Source organism: Emydura macquarii, unplaced genomic scaffold (genome assembly GCF_026122565.2).
Source record: "Emydura macquarii macquarii isolate MOO-44397 ecotype Brisbane River unplaced genomic scaffold, CSIRO-AGI_Emac_v2 contig_383, whole genome shotgun sequence".
In the NCBI taxonomy this organism is placed as follows: domain Eukaryota; kingdom Metazoa; phylum Chordata; order Testudines; family Chelidae; genus Emydura; species Emydura macquarii.
The window spans coordinates 11,276,649-11,297,028 of record NW_027130520.1 but is presented as its reverse complement, the minus strand read 5'-3'; the positions used below and the strand labels follow the sequence as shown (position 1 = coordinate 11,297,028).

The 20,380-nt window shown below is 38.1% G+C and overlaps 1 protein-coding gene across 2 annotated transcripts in view; it reads left to right on the top strand.

Annotated features, from left to right (window-relative positions):
- ANGPT1 (angiopoietin 1) overlaps positions 1–19,766 on the top strand; it is a 349,961-nt gene extending 330,195 nt beyond the window's left edge. For both annotated transcript variants that reach the window (XM_067537390.1, XM_067537389.1), the window contains 2 exons: positions 7,487–7,617; positions 17,308–19,766. In XM_067537390.1, the coding sequence (XP_067393491.1) occupies positions 7,487–7,617; positions 17,308–17,468 (292 nt within the window). In that variant the 3' untranslated portion in view covers positions 17,469–19,766. The remainder of the gene's footprint in view (positions 1–7,486; positions 7,618–17,307) is intronic.
- Positions 19,767–20,380: the final 614 nt, after the last annotated feature.

The window sequence follows — 20,380 nt, the reverse complement described above, 5'->3', positions numbered from 1 at the left end:
CAAACATCATAAAAATAAAACATGACACCTCACAAAATTTACTGTATTTTCATTTATGTGATCAGGACTTATGAACATAGGTCTAATGATTTATGATAATGCATTATACATCATACTTTATACATCTGTAGTATATTTTGTTAGAAGTAATAATTATTACAATACATCACTACAGGAGTCTGCTATTAAATCTTTTCTGAGAAGTGGAAAGAGTCCACCACTTTTTTATACCACATGCAATAATTTTCACACACACCAAAGTGCAAATGATTGAAGTCCTGCTGTATACAATGACACAAGTAAATTTCCTTCTAGTCACAAAAATTTCAGCAAATGTCACGTAACACTTTACAATGAAATAACATATGCTGATCATATCCAAAAACAAAGATGCAATTACATTATTTAATAAATGTCTATTCACTATGACTATTAAGAAATACATATTATTGACACACATCTATAAAGTAGAAGCTTGTGATAGTGTGATTAGTACTTTTAATCTACACTGTAACTATAGTGAAGTTATTTTTCATACACATTGTTACTGTACAGTAACTACTTTGCTAGTTGATACACAGGATTTTTTGCTAAATTGCTGCAATTGTCAGTATTGTAAAAGTTAGAATTTATCAAATGGTTATATCTGAAATTGTGAGTTTTTTCACTGTACTTAGAATAGGTAACTGTGATAATGTCTGGCAAATATTGACAAAAGGAGACAATTGGCTTCTTCTGTATGAGAAACTATAACAGAAGTAGCCATTGCATCAATTCCACCACAGTTACAATATCCGTATAAGATTCAGCAAACTAGCTTTGTGAATCTTTTTTTGAACTCTAAACATACTTTTAGAGGCGCAAACTCCACTTGATTTGCTAGTCTCTCAAACTAATCCTGATTTATTAAATCAGATGCAGCAGGATTAGACCATCTACAAGTAAAATAAAAGCCCAATCCAATGCCCATTGAAACCAATGGAAGTTTTTCCATTGATTTCAATGGGTAAAGGGTAGGAACCTTAATGAGTGGATTTCAGTTATTAGTAAGAATAATAAGCAGATCTCAGAAAGTTCAGCAGTTCAGTGAAGATAAGCATCAGAATGTCTGGCTACTTATCCAAATCTTGGAAACTTTTCAAGCGTAGGTTTTCTTTTGGTTCCCTATGTTTTTGTGTTGAAAATCCAATGAGAACATATTTTGGCATTTCTCCTTCTGGCTTCAGCCAAAAACCAAGCAGTGTAAAGGGGCAGAGGAAAAATATTGTTACATTAAATTAACCAAACTTTTTCAAACTTGGCTTTGTTTGATTCTGGGCAAATTTTCAGATCAGTTTTTTTTTTGTTTTTTTTTTTAACGAGTTCATCCATCTCTAGTACTATCAAAACAATTGGCATAATCTTAGTTTATGTACAGTGTTTATATCTCTGTTTAGGGTATTGCTCATCTACAGTTTCCTGAAGGCTGGAATTAAGACAGTCCCCTTCCTTTGAAAACTAGTTCAGCCTGCTGTACACAGTAACATATTAGTGCAAAAGCTGCAGTTCCTGCAGGAAGAGGAAATCCTTGGATATAGTCAGCACTGATTAGTAAGAGCTGGTCAGAAAAATACAGTGTTTTCTTTCTATGGAAAAGTTCAGATTTTCAACACAAACCAAAACCAAAAAAGCTTTCACCTGTAAACCAAAAACTGTTGGGCTTTGAACAATAAGTTGAAATTTAATTTTGTTTAGCCAATTTGCTGTCAAAAAACAATTTCACCAGAATATTTTTTGTCAAGCCCTATGCATTAGCTCAAGTCCTCCAGCCTTTGTGGTTGCCGAGAGGCTAGCATGTGAGCAGATAGTCCTACCTACAGACAAATGTGATTGTTGTAGTTCTTTAGACTTGGGCTGTCCTAATTAACCATGGAACATCAGCGCTGAAGAATGCTTCTCTTCTAGCACTATGATATTGAGATCATCTCTGAACCTAGCATGTATTGCAGTGAACAATTCTGGAATGTCTTTACTGTAGCCTGTATTACATGTAGTAGAAGCAATATGTGCTTGCTTGTTCCCTGGCCAGAATAAACATCACTTTTGTATAAGCAGTGACATAGCTACTTCTGTATCCTTACTGCAGCATAACAGGCCATTTTCCGTATGGTAAAATACTTGGCTGACAACAGGACTAGAAGCTAAGAAACCTACTTAAATTTAGCCTTGCATCAATGTGAATGTGCTGAAACAAGTCTCTGAAACAGTGACAAGAACAGTAAAATAAAAAGGGAAAAATCAGATTTCTTGGGTCATTTTTATGACTCCCAAACTCTCTGAAGTACTGTTAGTAACTGATTACCTTTTCCTCTGTCCTGTGAAATCTTCAATCTATTGCCCATAAGACAAGTATCGATAAGGCCACACAAATCCTTTTCCTGGATGCCCAATCTACAACATGCCCTTAAAAAACAAAAACAAACAAACAAACCACCTTTTAAAGTCATTAATATAATTTCACTGCTGCACATTAATACATGCATGCATATCTTCCATTCTGTGCATGAATTATATTATCATTTTATCTTTAGTTATGGCATATACATTTTGGTACTTGGTATACTAAAGTGTATATATTGCTGCTTGTATTTATTGATGGCTGGCTTTTTCACTAGGAGGGTGGTGAAGCACTGGAATGGGTTTTTGTCACAATCTTATAGAATGAAATACAAATCCTTTAAAGGGAAATGATTTTGGAATTTTCCAAGGGTGACATGTTAAACTCATCAAACAGACTGTGGCTGCAGGGAAGTTGTATATGTTTGGGAGGAGACTTCCAGGTGATCTAATCACTTCAAAAGGCAAAGTTTGTGGTGGGAATTGGAAGTGGCTTTTCAGACTACTTGTGGATGTTTGAATAACACTTTTCAAATCTGTGCTTTTTACACAATATACTTTGTTTTGGTTTCAAACGCTTGAAGATAATCAAGTTGTGTCGCACAGTAGGAATGATGAAAAGCAAAAAAAAGCCTAGGTGATTGCCTCTTGCTAGCAGATCTGGTTATATGGAACCAGAGATGCCAAAGCACAAAATCATATGGGAAAAATGTTGAGGAGATTTCTAAAAGTCATTCTAGATAAAGGTAACAGTTGCAAAATTTTTCAGATGTCCTGATCCTTTTTACAGCACACAGCATAGGAAAGTTACTGTATAGACATGATAAGAATGAAGACTGGTATTAAATGATTGTGATGAATTCTCGACGTGAATAACGGAAGCCAGCTGTCTTCTTCATGATGGTCTTAGAATTTATGAAAGCCACATATAAACATTTAACGTAGAGGTTCACTATATTACACTAAGCCTGTTTTCTCTTCCTGCTGGTTCACTGCCATGCCTAATAGTACATATGCTGTTTTTAATACCACTGCACATTCACGTTGGGCTGGAGGTGTTCTTCTCTTAGCTAAGCATGGAATAATGTTTCTCCCACTCTAACCATTTGCTTCACCTGCCCATATCTTGGGTCTGGCTGTATTGTGGAGTGCAGCCTTTATTGTCTAGAAACTCCCCAATGTGATCCAGTGAGCAGGAAGCGGGAGCAGTCCTAGCTTTGCCATCCACACTGTGGCTGGGCAGGTCTTTGGGCACCCTTTAATTCCTCCCCATTCCCTCTCCCCCGAGCAAGAGAGAACACTGAGTTCATTCTGTCATGGGGCAGAGAAGTTAGGTCATGCCTGTTAATTTAGGACTGAATTTAAAGGTTCAATCTAACCCTTAGCACTTATCCAAGGACTTTGAAACCATTTATTAAGGTTGGTATACAGTTTTTCATCACCAGTTTACAGATGAGGCTATTGAAATACAGCGTGGTTACGTGTCTTGTCCCAAAGTCACACTATGTGGTCATGTGTGGTTTTTACAGTTCTTAGGTTGATGGAAAGAGTTGTAGAAGTTATAAGAACTAGAAAGTATGGGTGAGATTTTCAAAAGCACCTCAGTTATTTTTCAGCAGAAGTGAATGGGACCTGTACACCCAAATCACTTAGGTGCTTTTGAAAATGTCACCGTGCAATGTTATCAGTGTTATTTTATATTGTATTACTTCAATGATGTACTGGCAATAAAAGCTAATTCCCTCTAGTATTTAACTAGCTATCTTATAAGGTTATTGAAAATATATTATTCATGGAGCTGGCTGATGAACTATAATCAGTGTCTTTATGGTTTTGGAAATTAATGCTAACTTTAAAATGGCTCCAACTGTAACCCAGAGATAGGGGAACTAATCATTTAGGGCCAGATTCTGATATCCTAATGCACACTGAGTAGTATCTTACACCACAAATACTTCAAGCTGATGTCATCAGTGGGGCTAATTAGGGAGTAGTGTGTGACTCAGTGTGAATAAGGGGTCAGATTCTTACCCTTTGGCTCATGTGTTGTGACCCAGGGATCATTTGATGCCAACTAGCAGAGGACATAAGGCAGAGATTCCCTGGTATTTGCATTCTAGTTCACAAAAGAATATCATATAACTAATGAAATGCCTAATGAAAGCCTGTGTCCTACATTAATCATTGTGAGATATATGTATGGGTGATATTTGAAGAGTTATGTATCTGTACCAAAAATATGTTCTTAAAGCATGTAAAGTGACATGCCTTCCACCAGAGAGGAAGTACCAGCATTTATATCTCTGGCTACATGTAAATGAAGTAGTGTAAGCTTTACAATAGAGGGTCATTTACAGACTGATTCAAATGCTAATGATGGGATGTAAAAACAACATGAAAGCACACAGGAAAAATCAAGACATGGGAGTTGTGCTGGGCTATCCTGCTTGCAAACTAAAATAGTGGTGTGGGGGACTATTTCTTTGGGGTGAGGATGAATCGCCATTTATTTCTTCAGTCTGTGAGGCCAAGCTATCACGTTAGCAGGCTTGATCTTCTGAGAAGGGGTCACAACCAACGTGGCTTAAAACACTAGGGAAAGAACTTGGGGTAGGCTATTGTATAGGAGATAGGGGAATGCCTTGTTAATTAAGTTTAATCTCCAGAAAATGAGTAATAATTTTGTTTTATATGTAACCATTTGTTTCCCACAGTCTCACTCTCTTTCACTCAAATCTCTGTTCTTTGATAATAAACTTATTCTGGTTTTTACTATATCTAAGTGCTGTATAAAATGGTGATCCTGAGTTGAATCTTACACGCCAATGTGTACTATTCCTTTGGAGATAGCGGAGCTAAGCGTGGAACAGGGCTGAGCATTCCAGTGGGACGCTCAGAAGACTCAGGGGTTGGTGTGTGCCTTTCGCTAACCTGTACAGAGAGAGAAATGTCTGCTGAGCCCTGGAAGGCAGAGCTTGTGTTGCCAGAGACTGGTAGTTTCAGGGAGCTGATCAACAGCAGGCACGCACAAGATTTCCTCAAATTAGGCAGGTGGTATTGAGGTGCCTCACAACCCTGGCAAATGTTACTCGTGTACGTCTGTATCAGTGAATATGAAATCCTGGCCTACCAGATCTGCTCACTTTAGTTTTATAGTTAAGCTTTACCCTCCTCTAGCTACTAGTAGCCTGCTTAATGAACGGAGCTATGGGAAAGTCAGGTCATAAAAATGAGGTCTAAATCTTGCTGTGTAGAATGTTTATAAAATATCAACATAGGAGCATAAGCTTGTAAATAACCCTAATATCCTGCTTCTCCAAGGAAAAGTAAACCACAGACAGCTCCTATTGCACAGTGATTTGTAGTTCTGTTATAGTATTTGTATGATTTTATTGGGACTAAGTGGGTTTTATGGTACGTTTGTTAATAAAAGTGATCTGGCTAGCAATGTCTTTCCTGATTTAAGAAAACAATGCTTACTTTTTTTTTAATTGACATAAGCCTTCTGTGAGCTCGGTACTGTTGCTGTACTGATGGTATGTGGCAGTTTAAAATAAGCTAGATATAAATAAGTAGATATAATGCACTGGAGTAATTTTTCTGTCAACACAACCTCAGGGAAATTGATTTTGCTCTGCAAAAATTTAAGCACAGCTAGCAAAATAAGTCATCAATGACCAGCCTGGTGAACGTAGACTGCACTAATTCCAGCCTGTGTTTGTTGACGTGAAACAAAGAAATAAACATGAGCAAAGCCAGTACCTAGAGTAAATTGCTCCAAGGGTCAGGGATCCCTTGGTGAAGTAATATGCTAACGGAAGATCACCGTTTTTCAGTGTTGGTGTAGCCATGTTAGTCCCATGGTATGAGACAAGGTAGATGAAGTAATACCTGTTATTGGATCAACTTCTGTTGGTTGAAGGTACAAGCTTTCAAGCTACACAAAGCTCTTCTTCAGGTTTAGGGAAGGAAGCACAGTGTCTGAGCTAAATAGAAGTTGGGACAGATTGTTGAGCAAAAGGAGTGACACGTTTTGGAGGTGATCACTTGAAATTAAGTGGGCAATTGGGGGTTAGATTATTGTGTTTGACATTGGCAATTAAAAGTAGTAGTCAGTGTGGTGTGCTACAAATTGTTATGATGAGCCCTAAAAACCAATGTTCCTGTTAAGTCTGTGGTTTTTGGTGTCTAGCAGAATTATGAATTTAAGTTTCCAGGCTCGCCTTTTGAAGGTGTTTTGCAGGTTTCTTTTGAGAACAAGTATTCAAAGATCAGATACAGTGAGCACGCAATGGGAAAAGGGTTCACCCTGGGGTGATACACTGTTTTTGTCTTTTATCTTTTTTCTGTGGCAAAACAGGGAATTGAGCCCAGGTCTCTGGCTAGCTTCTTAACCATTGGATCTTCTGTCCCTTCTGAAAAATTCTGAAACTATTTCAGACCATTAAGGGGTAAAGTTTTTCAGTGCCAGACCTAGGGATTAGTATCAGTATATCCATTAGCATTATTATAAAGTTAAAGGTTTAGCATAATTCCTGTGCCATGCTAAAATGTCCACGCAACTCTACTAATTCGAAATTTAGGCATACTGAGTAGTACTTTATTCTGAAAACGGTCCCAATTATTACAGGTCACTGAGACATAATGAATTGTGCCTCCCTCTGAAATTAGCTCCACTGAAAGTACTGGGAAATTTCAGTTGCAGATTAAGGTACTAGACAGCATGAGTAAGAGAAGGGGACAAAATTGGGCCCTTTCTGAACAATGCCACCATGTGAATCTATACCATTTTTTGCCCTTGCTTTCTCCCTGTATTCATCTTTCTGTCCCTTTCCCCCTCTTCTCTCTGTCTCTCACTCTATCCTCACACTTTCCCAGTTTAGATTGTTGGTAATGAGTTTTGGCCAATGGCAGAATGTATGCCCTAGTGAAGATATGTTGAAAACACCCTGGATTTCTTCATCTTACCCCTGAAACAACAAATTGAGCCAAACCCAAGACGTTTGGGAGGTTTCTGTAATCTTCAGTGTGTAAAGCCAATCCCACATGAAGATCTGGATCTTTTACTGTTACTTTTGGTGACATGACTGTTTTGCTTTGACTGTTTCAGGTTGTATCTAAAAGGTCACACAGGAACAGCAGGAAAGCAGAGTAGCCTGATCTTACATGGTGCTGATTTCAGTACTAAAGATGCTGATAATGACAACTGCATGTGCAAATGTGCCCTAATGCTAACAGGAGGTAAGCACAGTACCGTGAAAGTATTTCCTCTATAAACTTTAATCTTCTGTGTATTTCTAAACTGACCATGATGAAGCAACTCTGGGGAGAGGGAAAGATGATGTGCAGTGCTATTTGAAACTTCTTCTGAGGTTGTTGTTATGGGCATTCAGGTTGGACCCCAGGGTCCCTATCAGGATTGGGGTACCATTAACAAGTGGTGTAGAAACACACAGCTACACTCAGGCACCCAAAAGTTTACAATCTAATTTGAAACAAGCTGCAACAAGTGATGGCACACAATAGAAGGGAAAGAGGGAAGGAAAATGAAAGAGAGGGTGAAAGAGATTAGAGATTGTGGAGGGAAGGAAGAAGAAGGAAGAGGAGGAAAAGGCAGAGGTTAAGGGTATGGAGAAGGAGAGAGATCAGAAATGGAAGGGAGGGTGGGCTTGTTAGAGACGACAGACAGAACAATTCAGGCAAGAAAGGGGATAGAGGGAGAAAGAAGAAAACACTGGGGAAAAGCCCTATCAAGATATTAAGGCCTGGTTTACACCCAGTTTTTGTACTGGTATAACTATTTCAATTTAGAGGTGTGATTTTTTTTTTTTACTTAAATGTTTATACTGGTACAGTTCCTAGTGGGGATACATGGAGGTGACAAACTGCTATAGCTTATTTCCCTTCCCATACAGAAATATGGTATTGAGAATTTGGGGCAATGCAGATTGAAACAGGAGGAAAGCTCTCCTTTCCCAAGCAACTGCCTGGGGGAGCTAAAGAGGTTTTGCTTATTTGTTTATTTTGGCTTGCATGGCAGGTCAGTCATCCCTGGTAATCTGCTGTAGAGCTGTCACTCCACAGGGCTCAGAAAGACACAGGTATATTCTGCTGCACCAGACCTGTAAATTAACAGAAAAATCCCATTATCATCTAAATATACTGGAAAGGAGGGAGTAGGAAAGAGGTGAACTGCCATACTCAGAGTAAAACAGGAAAAAGCAAGTAAATGCAATTAGTCTTCAGGGATAATTTAATCAGGTTTACAAGTAAGGTTGTTTGAGTAATCTATAGTTTTATAAAAGGGTCAAGACTTTAAATCTCACTAATTGCTTTTTTCCCCCTAATCTCTCAATATTTCACTCTGTTAAATTTCTCCTTACACGTTCAACTGCCTTTTCCCAATGAGGTTGATTTTCGCACTCCCTGAGAAATATCAATTAAATCTTTCAAAACCCGAATGTTAAATCGATTGATTCCAATTTTATGTCACAACAAAAGGGCTGAGTAAGAAAAGTGGCTGTGATGACGGTTTGTTAAAAAAAGCCCCCTTTCAGAAAATGTGGATTGAGCTCTACCAAATATTCTTCTGTTGCTTTTGGCAGCCGCATAGACAGCACTTTAATTATGAATTATGTGAAAGCTACAAGCAGGTTTCTGGATATCTTGAGGGCTTTGGGGATCCTGTAACCTCTGTGAGATGAACCCAATATATTTGTGTCAAGAATAAAGACTGAAATAAACTGCAGACAAAGTCTGTGATATGGTTCTAGTCAGGGCTGAAAATAAAGACTTAAAGAACGCCCAGGTGTCTCTCAGTGATCTTATTAGCTGCCACTGCCCATCTGGTCCACATCAAAAGTGTTATCCCCAAAAAGATTAAATACTGCGCAGTACTCTCACTAGAAGAATTATCAGATGCCACATGGGCATCTCTTAGGGGTTGTGTTATACGTATTGACCCTACTTCAGGTTAATCTTGGGGGAGATGTTCAAAGGAACAAATTGGAGTTAGGTGCCCAACTCCCATTAACTTTAAATGACAGTTGGGGCTAGATCCACAGGGGGATTTATTTAAGAGCCTCCAATTTTAAGTCCAAAATTTAGATCCTCATCCCCCCACTCAGCTGCCTCCTAAACCTATAGGTACCTAAAGCCCTAAGACACCTAAGTTTCCACTGAAAAAGTCTCCTAGGCACCTAAATATCTGGCCATGTGCATATACACAACTACCTAGGTCCTGGTGCCCAGAGCCTAGCTTGTACCTAAGCCCTAGCAGGATCCTCAAACTAGGTGCTCCCCTGCCTATCATGCCTGCAAATAAACATAGTCAGAAGCAACCTTTGAGCACATAGTTCAGGTCAGGTCCCCACACACAACACAGCTGGAGGAGGTACCATTGCTGCCCTATGCTCTATAGCCCAGTGGTTAGATTCCCTCACTCAGGATGTGAGGAGCCTGGGGTTCAAATCCCCCTTCTTCTACCTGCTGTGGAGCAGGAACTTGAATCCAGGGTCTCCCCTATGAATGCCACTGAGCTGTGGGGCATCCTGGAGGTGGCTCTCAATCTCTTTCTGTGCATGTGTGAGAAAGCATTGACTTGGCTTTGTGCCTAATTCTAGGAGAGGGTTCCAGGCTGTGAATCCTGAATGGCAACAGGCCCCTAAGCTTAGGCCACACCCCTCTCCTCAGCACTTCCCTGGCTATCTGAAGCAGCTCCCCACTCAGCATGCTGGCTTTTGTGAATCCCAATGGTAGGCGCCTCACTTTTCGAATGCATTGTACAGAAAGCCTGTGCACCTAACTGAGGGCTGTCAAAACTATTAGGTGGCCGGGTACCTAAAGTTAGGCGCCGCCATGCTCAATCTAAGTCCCCTTTGTGGTTCTAGCCCTTGGATACCTAACTACCCTTTGACCCTTTGAAAATCTCCCTGAGTATTTTGGAAGGTAAAAAAGTTACAAGTGTTTCAGACTTATTTAAGGTTGCACATGGCTAAAACCTTATTATTAGTTTCTAAAACATTTATAAAGCACTTGTTGCCATAGTATGTAGGTTGATGTTTCTACTACGTCATTCTTTCTTATCCTCAGTGTCTTGTAACACAGTTCCCTTACTACACAACAGGTTACTACAACCTAATATTAGATAACCTAATTTACAGAGGCTTTTGCTGCAAAGGGTACCACTGCTGTGATAACTACTATGGCTTTTCCCATGTTCACATTATACCAACAGTTAGGGGAGAGAGCTTTCAAAGACTGATAGAATTTCTCAGATCAATCAGCTGAAAGAAGGATAGAGACCACACATAATTTTTTTGCATTATTTTAGAAGAAGGCATAGATGATTTATGTACACAGCACTTTGGCCTGATGCTAATAGGAAACAGACACTTTAAGGCTAGTCAGTACCAGATAGGATACTTTCAAGGAACATACAGATGGCACTGTTTCAAAAAGCCAATTCAGGAAGAGCATTAGACGTTGCTGGAGATGAAAGGCCAGATCCCTACCTGGTGCAATTCAGTATAGCGTCATTGGTCGGGTCTGCTGACTTTCACAGGATACATAACATTCTCCAACCACCACTACACACCCATAAAAAATGGTCTCCACAACTCAGTGATTCCCCAACCTTTTTATTCTGTGGACTACTTGGTAAGAGGGAGCTCTTTCACTGACAGTCCTGCATTCAATGCCCGAGTTCGCCACTGCCTCTTTATGATACTGGTCAATTTTGTGTGGCTGCAGGAAGAGCTCTGCAAATGATAGTCCATCAAAGTTTGCATTAAAGTTCCTGGTTTTCCTAAGAAAACTTCATGTAGTCAAATAAGGCAACAGGTCTTTTTTGGAATGACAACATTCAAAATGGCAATGTCTACCAGTTTAGAGAAGAATGAGCCATGAAGCCCTTGCAGTCCTGCTTTTGGACCCTTCTATCCAATTGTATGTGTTTAAAAGGTTTAAAATTTCTGGGTGAATTTGTTTAATTCATCTCCATTTCTCGCATGATCTCTATGAAGTATAGCTGGACACTCATGAATCACTGTAAATAGTGATTATCAATATATTTATCATTCAGATATAAAATGATTGGCATATGGTAACATTTTTTTCTTTTAAAAAGAGGGAATATGAGAAATAAATAAAAATATTTAATTAATTTTTTTTTTTTAAGTTACAATGCTTAACGAGGATATACACAAGGATGGACGGTAGCACATAAAGTGTTTGGATAACAACAAAATGGGGACTAACTTAAATAACCTAATACATTTAATAAAAAAGCTGGAGCATGACTGTCTCTGAACATGCTCTCTGTTAATTTTACCTTGTGGCCCATTAACATTATACAAAAGGACCCTGCAATCCAGATAATATTCAAAGCTCATGAGAAACACGTGCCCTCTGATTTTATTTCCTACCAACACATTTCTTAGTCTCCAGAGCCACAGAGATGTTCACACTTTCTTCACTTTTATCCATAGCCCACTTTATAGTCTTGCTGATACTATGCTTTACTGAAATCATAAAAACGAGCCTGCTCCTCTCAGGTCCAATAAAACAGAAAGGTCCAAATCTGGTATAAGAATAAGTTTAGAGGCTGTCTTTCAAATGGTAAGCAAAATATGGTTCAATATTTTAGGTTAGGATTTCACTCTCCTGTAGGCGTTCTGCTGATGAACACTATGGGCGCAAACAGGACATCCAAAGGACCAGAAAGAGACATTGGATTTTCACAGTCACTAGCAAGGTCACTCAAATAAGCCATGTTTTGAGACTGACAGATCAGACCTGAGCACTGCATGTTGTGTTTCATGGATGTGAGCTTGTATTCAAGAAACCCATGCACAGGGTTCAGGAAGGAAAAGAGGGATAGAAAGTGTCTTGTCGCCAAGTGCCCACACCCCAAAAAGCTATTCTCAGAGTCTGTGAAGAACAAAGCAGCCGAGAGAAGCCCCCCACTCTGGAACCTAATGGCCATGAGTAAAGACGCAACACACTACAGAATTACATATCTGGGTGAATTGATGGGCTGTAATGATGGGCCATAGTTTTAAACAGGCCTCAACACTCTTACCCATTTGTGTGTGTAAAGCCTGCATTTGTGCATACAAATCAGAGAATTTGGAAGGCCATTTACCCAGCTACTACATGCAAATACTGCTACTACCACTCAATTTGGGGGGTTTTGAGGGGTTTGTTGGGTTTTTTTTTTTGCTTTTCCAAGTGCAGATTTTAAACACACAAAATTTGCGACTGTGATTTCAGAGAATCATTTGAAAATGTGACCATTTTATCTTAATAATATAGTCACCCCAGTGTTCACATGGGCAGCTGGTATCTTTTTAGGCAGTTTTTATGAGACTGTTTAGCAATGATCTCATGCACGCCCACAGACATACAGAACAGAGGACACAAAGCAGCAGAACAGTTGAAATCTCCGATACAAGAATGAATGCGTCTGAAATACTTGAAATAGATTTAATTTCTTTTAATGAGAGATAGTTGGTTTCAAATTTAACAGTTTTTCACTAGAAGTAACAGCATCATTTAAAGACAAAAAACACAGACGGCCACAAAGCATATGGTAGAAGAGCAGCTGACCACAGTGGGAATCAATGTTTATTTGCGCAGATAGTTTTAAAACAATTTAGCGATGTACTATCTAAATCATCTTTTGTTTAGACAGTATACTATATGACTTAAGAACTGTTTACTATAGGCAGAGTTGGTAGTGATTTTACACTTAAGGTTGCTTGACATTTCCCATACAAATGTAATTATTAGAGATGGTTTAACCACAAAAAATTAGGAAGCCCTTTTCAGTTGACATAAGCAGCTACAGGGCCCTGATGCTTACAGAAACATATACAAACTTCTATAATTTTGAACACAACCTTTCTTAACCTTCTCAGAGCCTCATCCCTTCTGTCACTTCGTAGCACACGAGAGGCTGGCTTTCCCCATCTTTTACCTTCTTCTCCTCTTCATGACTCACTCCAGTGGCTGAACTGAAGGACCTGGGCATCATTGTAGACAGCTCAGCGAAAATCTCTGCTCAGTATGCAGAAGTCATTAAAAAAAGTTAGAATTCATGGTTTACTGAATAACACAGAAATATAATGCCTTAATATAAACCAGTTCTATACCCTCACTCAGGAATACTGATCACCCTATCTCAAAAAGAATATAGCAGGAGAGGGAAGGTTCACATATGGATGATGAAAATGATTAGGAGCATGGGAAAGCTTTCAAAGGTGAGATCCAGAAATGAATGGGACTGTTTACCTATAAGAGGAGATGAATAAGGTGACTACGAATGGGGTAAAGACAGTAGATCAGGCACTGCAGTTCACCTGTCTTGCAATACAGGAACAAGGGGACAGTCAATGAAACTGAAAGGTAGCTGATTTAAAATTGATACAAGGAAATTATATCCCTACACAAGTAGCCTGTGAAACTCATTGCCTCATGATATCCATGAGGCCAAGTGCTTAGTGGAATTCAAAGAGAGATTAGATATTTATGTGGATAACAAGAATATCCAGTAGTGTTGTAGTGTATTAAAAATAAACAAGATCTTTGGAAGAAATGGTCCTTCACGCTTCAGGGCCTAAGCCAACCGCTAACAATTGGGGGTTCAAAGGAGGATTGACCTGGGTCAGTTTATCCCATGCCTGCAGGGTTTCTCCCTCTGAAACTTCTGGTATTTGTGCAAACAGGCTATTAGATGAGTTGTACCATTGGTCTGACATAGCATGGCAAGTGGCTATCTGGGAAGCCCGCACTTCATTGCTTCCCTCACAACTCTTCAAAAAGCCACTAACACACAAACCATGCTGAAAATCTGGCTGGTGGTCCAGCATCTCCTCTGCTGAATCCAAAGTAGAGCGCTCTGGTGTTAGAGGGTTTTGGGATACCTGAAAGGGGCCTGTAGAGGGATATGGGAAGCAGCTTCTAGAGATATGTGAGCAGGGATGGAGAAATAAAACAAAAAAAACTAAAGGAGAGAAGATAAAAACACTTTAATGAGAAAATTCTCTTTAAAAAAGCCATACATAGTCACACTTGTAAGGGTGTTATATGATAAAGAGTTCTACTAAAACAAATTAAAGGGGGAATTAGTCTTAAGAAAGGAAAACTTTGGATTGAATGTTTCACAACTCTCCCTATGAAATATAACACCTCTCAGTCCTCTTTAGATCAGAACCATTTCAGAATTTTATTTTCTTTGGGCAGAGTTTTGTAGGACACCACTGAATGCAACGACTCCAGATCAAGTCCTACCTTCCTGCTGTGCTTGTTCCTGTAAAATGAAATGGTAACTAATGCAGCTTGCCATGTCTATACTGTGATACCATAAACAGAGTCCAGCTGCGTCTGTGTTCCAACTTTGAAACATGATCACTGGGTTTTCTCTGTTCAGCTTTGTCTTAAGTTTCTACAAGATTATGCTCTAGTTACAGTAAAACATCAGCTGCACAGCTTTCTCCTTCTCTAGTTGTTATCCCCTTAGGTATAACTTTGTAATCAAAGAGAGGTCAAATGTATCAAAATAGAAGTTTGCCAGAATTTATCTGGCATAAATCTTCCCCCTAAGATTTGATTATGAAGTGTTACTTCTGAGAAAAAAACACCACTAAATAGTATCCAAAATCTAAGAAATTTGTTTAAAACATAAATTACATAGGTCTGAATGCAAAGGGAAGAGTAAACACTGGAGCAGTATACTAATCACTGTCACTATTGTAACCAGTGGTTTAAAAAACCCAAAACAATGGATTATTAGTGTCAGATATAGCTCTAACAGCAGAATCTGCTGACACTGGAGGACCCATCTAGGAAGTATGCACGGCACAAAAAGATCTCAGTTTGGAATTCCAGCTCAAGTGGTTGGATTGGGAACAATGAACACTGAACATTAAAAAGCTCCATCTTTGTTTGGAAGACATGGAATTGTTCCATGGAATCAAAGAAACCTAATGCCACTGAGCTAAATATGTGCACTGCTCGATCATTATCTGGTCCTGGTAGAATTCTGCAGGTGCTGCTTGCAACAGGTTCACAGATATTTCTGCACATGTGGCAGAGCTGAGAAGTCAATGACTTTGCAATAGAAAGGGGACAAGGTGCCTACAAAATTGAAAAAGGAAAACATCCAAGTTTTATGTTTATCAGGCTAGTAGTGGAACCTTATGAGCTAATTTATCCTGGGACAAATTCTGCCTCTTTCCCCCCATGAGGATGAAAGGCACTGAAGGCAGCAGTCAGTGCACTTACATTGAGGATTCACCTCACGGATGTTTCTGATCTTTGTTCTAACTGTGCAATACCCACTCCACAAACAGGGAATCCAGCCACCAAGACTGAGAGCCAGTGAGTGGGGACAGCCTGACGGGGAGGAGTCTTTCCTTCTCCTTCTTCAGTCTTAACTGAGCATCTTTATATAATGTCTAGGTAGATGGCCAGTAGGTAAAATCCTGCCCCTGGCTAAGTCAGTGCCAAAACTTCTATTGACTTCAATGGAGCCAGAATTTCTCTTCCAATATCTATTTTATCATCTGTGTTTATATTTTATAATCTCATGTTGCCAGTTCTTGTGAGATTTGGTGGTTTTCTTAAATCCTAGCTCCTCCACTCATGAGTGGATCTGCTTAATTAAAAAAAAAGAAGTAGCAAGTTTCTAGCACTCTGGCTGTGGAGAAAAGCTGGAAAATGAGTACCCTTCGGGTTCAAAAAACAGAAGAAAAATAAAATGGACCCACTTTATTTTTTAAACTCACATGATTTTTTAAAACACTCATGATTTTTAAGCCAATCTCATGATTTGGGGGGGGTGATTCTTGATTTTTGAACAACATTAGGTTGGCAATTCTGTAATTAACGCAACTTCAGAACCATCTCCTTGCACATATTACCTAGTATGTGTGACCATGGATATCCAACCAGTGTTAGCATTCTAATTCCTTGCATGCCACTTCAATTTGTTTGTAACCCCCACTTGTTGCATCTCTTTTTTAAAATTAGACTGTAAATTATTTGGGGGAGAGAGACTGTGTCTTATTCTGTGTTTCTACAGCACCCAGAACAATGGGCTTCTGAGTATTACCATACTATGAATAAATAATAACGACATAGTCCAAATGCACAGGGGGTATGCAGGCTCCAGTATTTGATTCGTTATGGTAACAATATATTGCCTAAATTGGGTTGATTACACTATATTGGCTTTCCCTGGACCAAGTAATCTGCTTTTTTTTAACAAACTGATAAACAAGCAGTTATATTTTTTGCAATAGTAAAATGAAAAAAATTCCACAAATCCTTGCTCCTCTTCCTTTTGAGCATTTAGTTGTAAATCTTCCATTCCACATTTTGACTTTCTGCTTAATCAAGCATTCATACTATCTACCTGGTAAGAATTAGTTACCCAATCAGAGAACAGAAACAAATCATATGACTCATTTGACCAACTAAAAACTAAGCAACACACCTTGAAACACATACCAGAGATTTAACAAATTAATAAAAGATGTTGCTGAATAATTTCAAATAATGATTAAATTTGAGAAAAAAATTCACAAGAGATGAAATTATATATTATGAATGATTAATTTGACTATTTACATCAGAAGTGAGTGGTTGAAATTAAAATACTATATTAACATGCAATCCAATTTATTTTATCCATTGTTATTTTGTCGCATCATATCAATCAGCCACTATCATACTACACATACTCAGTACACAACTCAATGTGTACTTGAACACAAAATAACCCAAAAGAGTGATAAAACAAAATCCTTGCCATATTAATGACATTAACAGGCCTTTGGAGCCACAAATTGCCAATCAGTTTAAGTTGTAAAACAAAATGGAAATACTTCATTAACTGGCAGTTTAATTGCTTGTTCTTAATTGTTTCAGGCTGGTGGTTTGATGCCTGCGGCCCTTCCAATCTGAATGGAATGTTCTATACAGCTGGACAAAACCATGGAAAACTAAACGGGATAAAGTGGCACTACTTCAAAGGTCCCAGCTATTCCTTACGTTCCACAACTATGATGATTCGACCCTTAGACTTTTAAATGCACTCAGCAGCAGATGCAAGAACAAAACACAATACAACTCCTATCTGAAGAACTTCTTGTGTAATCTTCAGTTGTAAAAGGCCAGGGGCTTCTTGAAAGCAACAAGTAAGAGCTACACAATGTTACTCCACTACATCTTCATAGCCTGCAAAAACTCTACACAAGTCAGCCCATATGCTGATGACATTGGGATGGCTTGGCCTATGAGAAGTTGGCTGTAATGATTTTCCAGTGGAGGAGAACAAGTGAACTTTGTGTTCCTGTTACTGTGACTGAATCTAGTGTCTATCAGCTGAGCTCTTTTCCTTTGTATAAAAGATGCAAAAATATACTAGATTATATGGAAAAAATACTAGCGTTTGAAGAACAGAAACAAATCTACCATGATCTATTCAGAATAGTTTTCAGCAGTGAAATGGCATCACATCTATGCAAAAGTATTACAGATAAGCTTTTATTAATGCACATCTTAAACTATCCAGAATGACCGCTCCAATCATTGTCTTTCTTAAGTGAACTGAATTTAGATGGATGGATTTCTCTTAAACCCAGAATCAAATAGTGTACGCAAAAGTTATTTTTCATTCAACACTTTTCAAATGTAAAACATGTTCCTGATAAACATACTGAGTCACAGTGCATGAAGAATGATAAGAATAATATGCAAAAAAATTGTCAATTGCTCGGCACTGTTAGGGCAAAGTAAGTGTAGGTAATCCAGATAATTGGCATAATCCTTGAGCTAGGATTTATAGTGTGATAACAAAAGTAACCATGTTCTTTCCCTACTGCTGCATTTTTTGCCTGCATTAAAAACAGTCTAAATGTCACATTGAAAAATTGAAGGAAAGTTTAAAGAATGTGAAATAATACATCATGAAGAAATAAGTTATTTTGCATATAAGCTTTACTTCCAAAGTACACAGGAAAGCAGACGGTTAGGTTGTATAAACATGGCATAAACACAGTTTAATGGGGTGGATTCATTTTACAGTGTCTTTGCATGTGCACACTTTAGTGTTAATTATTTTAAATTGTTAGTAGATCGTCATTTCTTCACTATATTATTTCACCTATTTTCTGAATAACTGAAGCAAGCCAACTGTACACTCTGCTTCAGCTATTACTATAAAAAGTATTCATCACAACATTATAGAAAATAAAGGAATAATTATAATTATGAATTGTAAATAGCATGTTTATATCTCTACAGTAAGAATAATGGCCATTTAATTTGTACATGCTGCATTGACCCTATTCAATGCAAATGAATGCAAAACTACAAAAGGATATAATATTTAACTAACTCTAGAAAGGTGCTATACATGTTGCTTCCCATTAAAAATGTGTCATATTAAGTAATTTCTGTTATATTAAACATGTGGCATGGATGCAGAGGGAGCTGATATTTCAATTATAGGAATATTTAAGGTACTCATAAGAAAAATAAAATTTGTAGCAAAGGGATTGGGTGGCACGCAAGCTTAAAACTACTGTACTTTCTATTTAAAAACCTCTCTTGACATAAACTGATGGGGAAATCCGTTTTGGAAATTAGTTTCTACACCTTCAATTCCTGCTTTGAGAAAAATAAAGAGACTGATCCTACTCCAGTTGAAATCAAATGTAAAATTTATATTGATTTAAATGGGAACAAGATCAGACCCATAAAATATATGTGGATGGAGTTGTTTGTTTTGGTTTTATTTTTTTTAAAAAAGCTATTATTGAAATCAGGCAAAACAACAATCTGGTGGTTGTGGGGCTGGGTTTTATTTTTGGCGTTTTTTTAGGAATTATGGTATTTCAATAACTAAGCTCTTTATTCTTTAGCAGCTTTCTTCCATTTAAGAGAACAAAGCTGTATAGATTTTTTTAAGGCAACATGAAAGAACAAGGCGCACCACAGGGTTCTTTTGTAATTTTGATAGCTCAATATTCTCCAAGTAGAAAGGTCTTTGTTTTTATGCTTCTATATGATTTTTTTTAATAATCCTGTCCAAAGGGGTTGATTTGTTGTGTTCTGTTGATTAAATTACCCAACTTTCTTTCCTCAGCAGTGCTTTCATAGTGCTGCTTTGTCTCTGTTTCCAGCAGTCTTCACGATGTGTGCAGTCTTCATTTGGGTGCAAAAACTGCGGTCTGCCTTGCGCTGTGTTCTCAAAAGATTTTTTTTTTCAGGTCTCTGAGTTAGGAATGCCATTTTGTAGATACTATTGCAAAACACAAAACACACAAAAAACAAAAGCATGGTATATACTGTTTATTTATCTGGGTTTGAAAAAAATGGGGACAAGGATTCCTATCCTTTATAATAAAACATTTTTAAAATATTTGCCAACTCTGTCCTTTCCTTTGTTTTGAGCATGCATTTTTGTGGCAGAATATGTTGCATGACATCTCTCCCTCTAAATAATGTTCAGGTTGTTATTGGGAACGGACTCTCACTAGAGTTTGTGCACAATGAATATTTTTTTACCTTTAAAATATGTATCTGAGTTTTATTTTTCTTGGTTAAAATCATCGGATTATATTTTACTTTCTTAGTCTGACAACTACAACTTGTTTCAATTTTTTTTTAATCTCTCCCATTCCACTGGCCATGTTACAAATTAAAGTGCCCTGATTGTTTCTCCTGCCCTCATGACTGTTCGTTCTTTAATCATCTGTTGGTTCATGATGTCTGGCAGTGGCAAATCTCAACCGATTTTTATTGGCTTAGCCTAGAAATGCCTCTTGTTCCATTTGTATGCCTCTCAAGGATTCAGGGAGCAGTTTCAACCTCTCTTTGTAGTCAATTAATCCTCATTTTCCCAGGAACTTCAGCTTAATTTGACTTGTTTATTGTCCTTATTAAGACTAACCTAGTTCTCTAAATCAATACAAAACCCAGGGTATAATAAATCCAT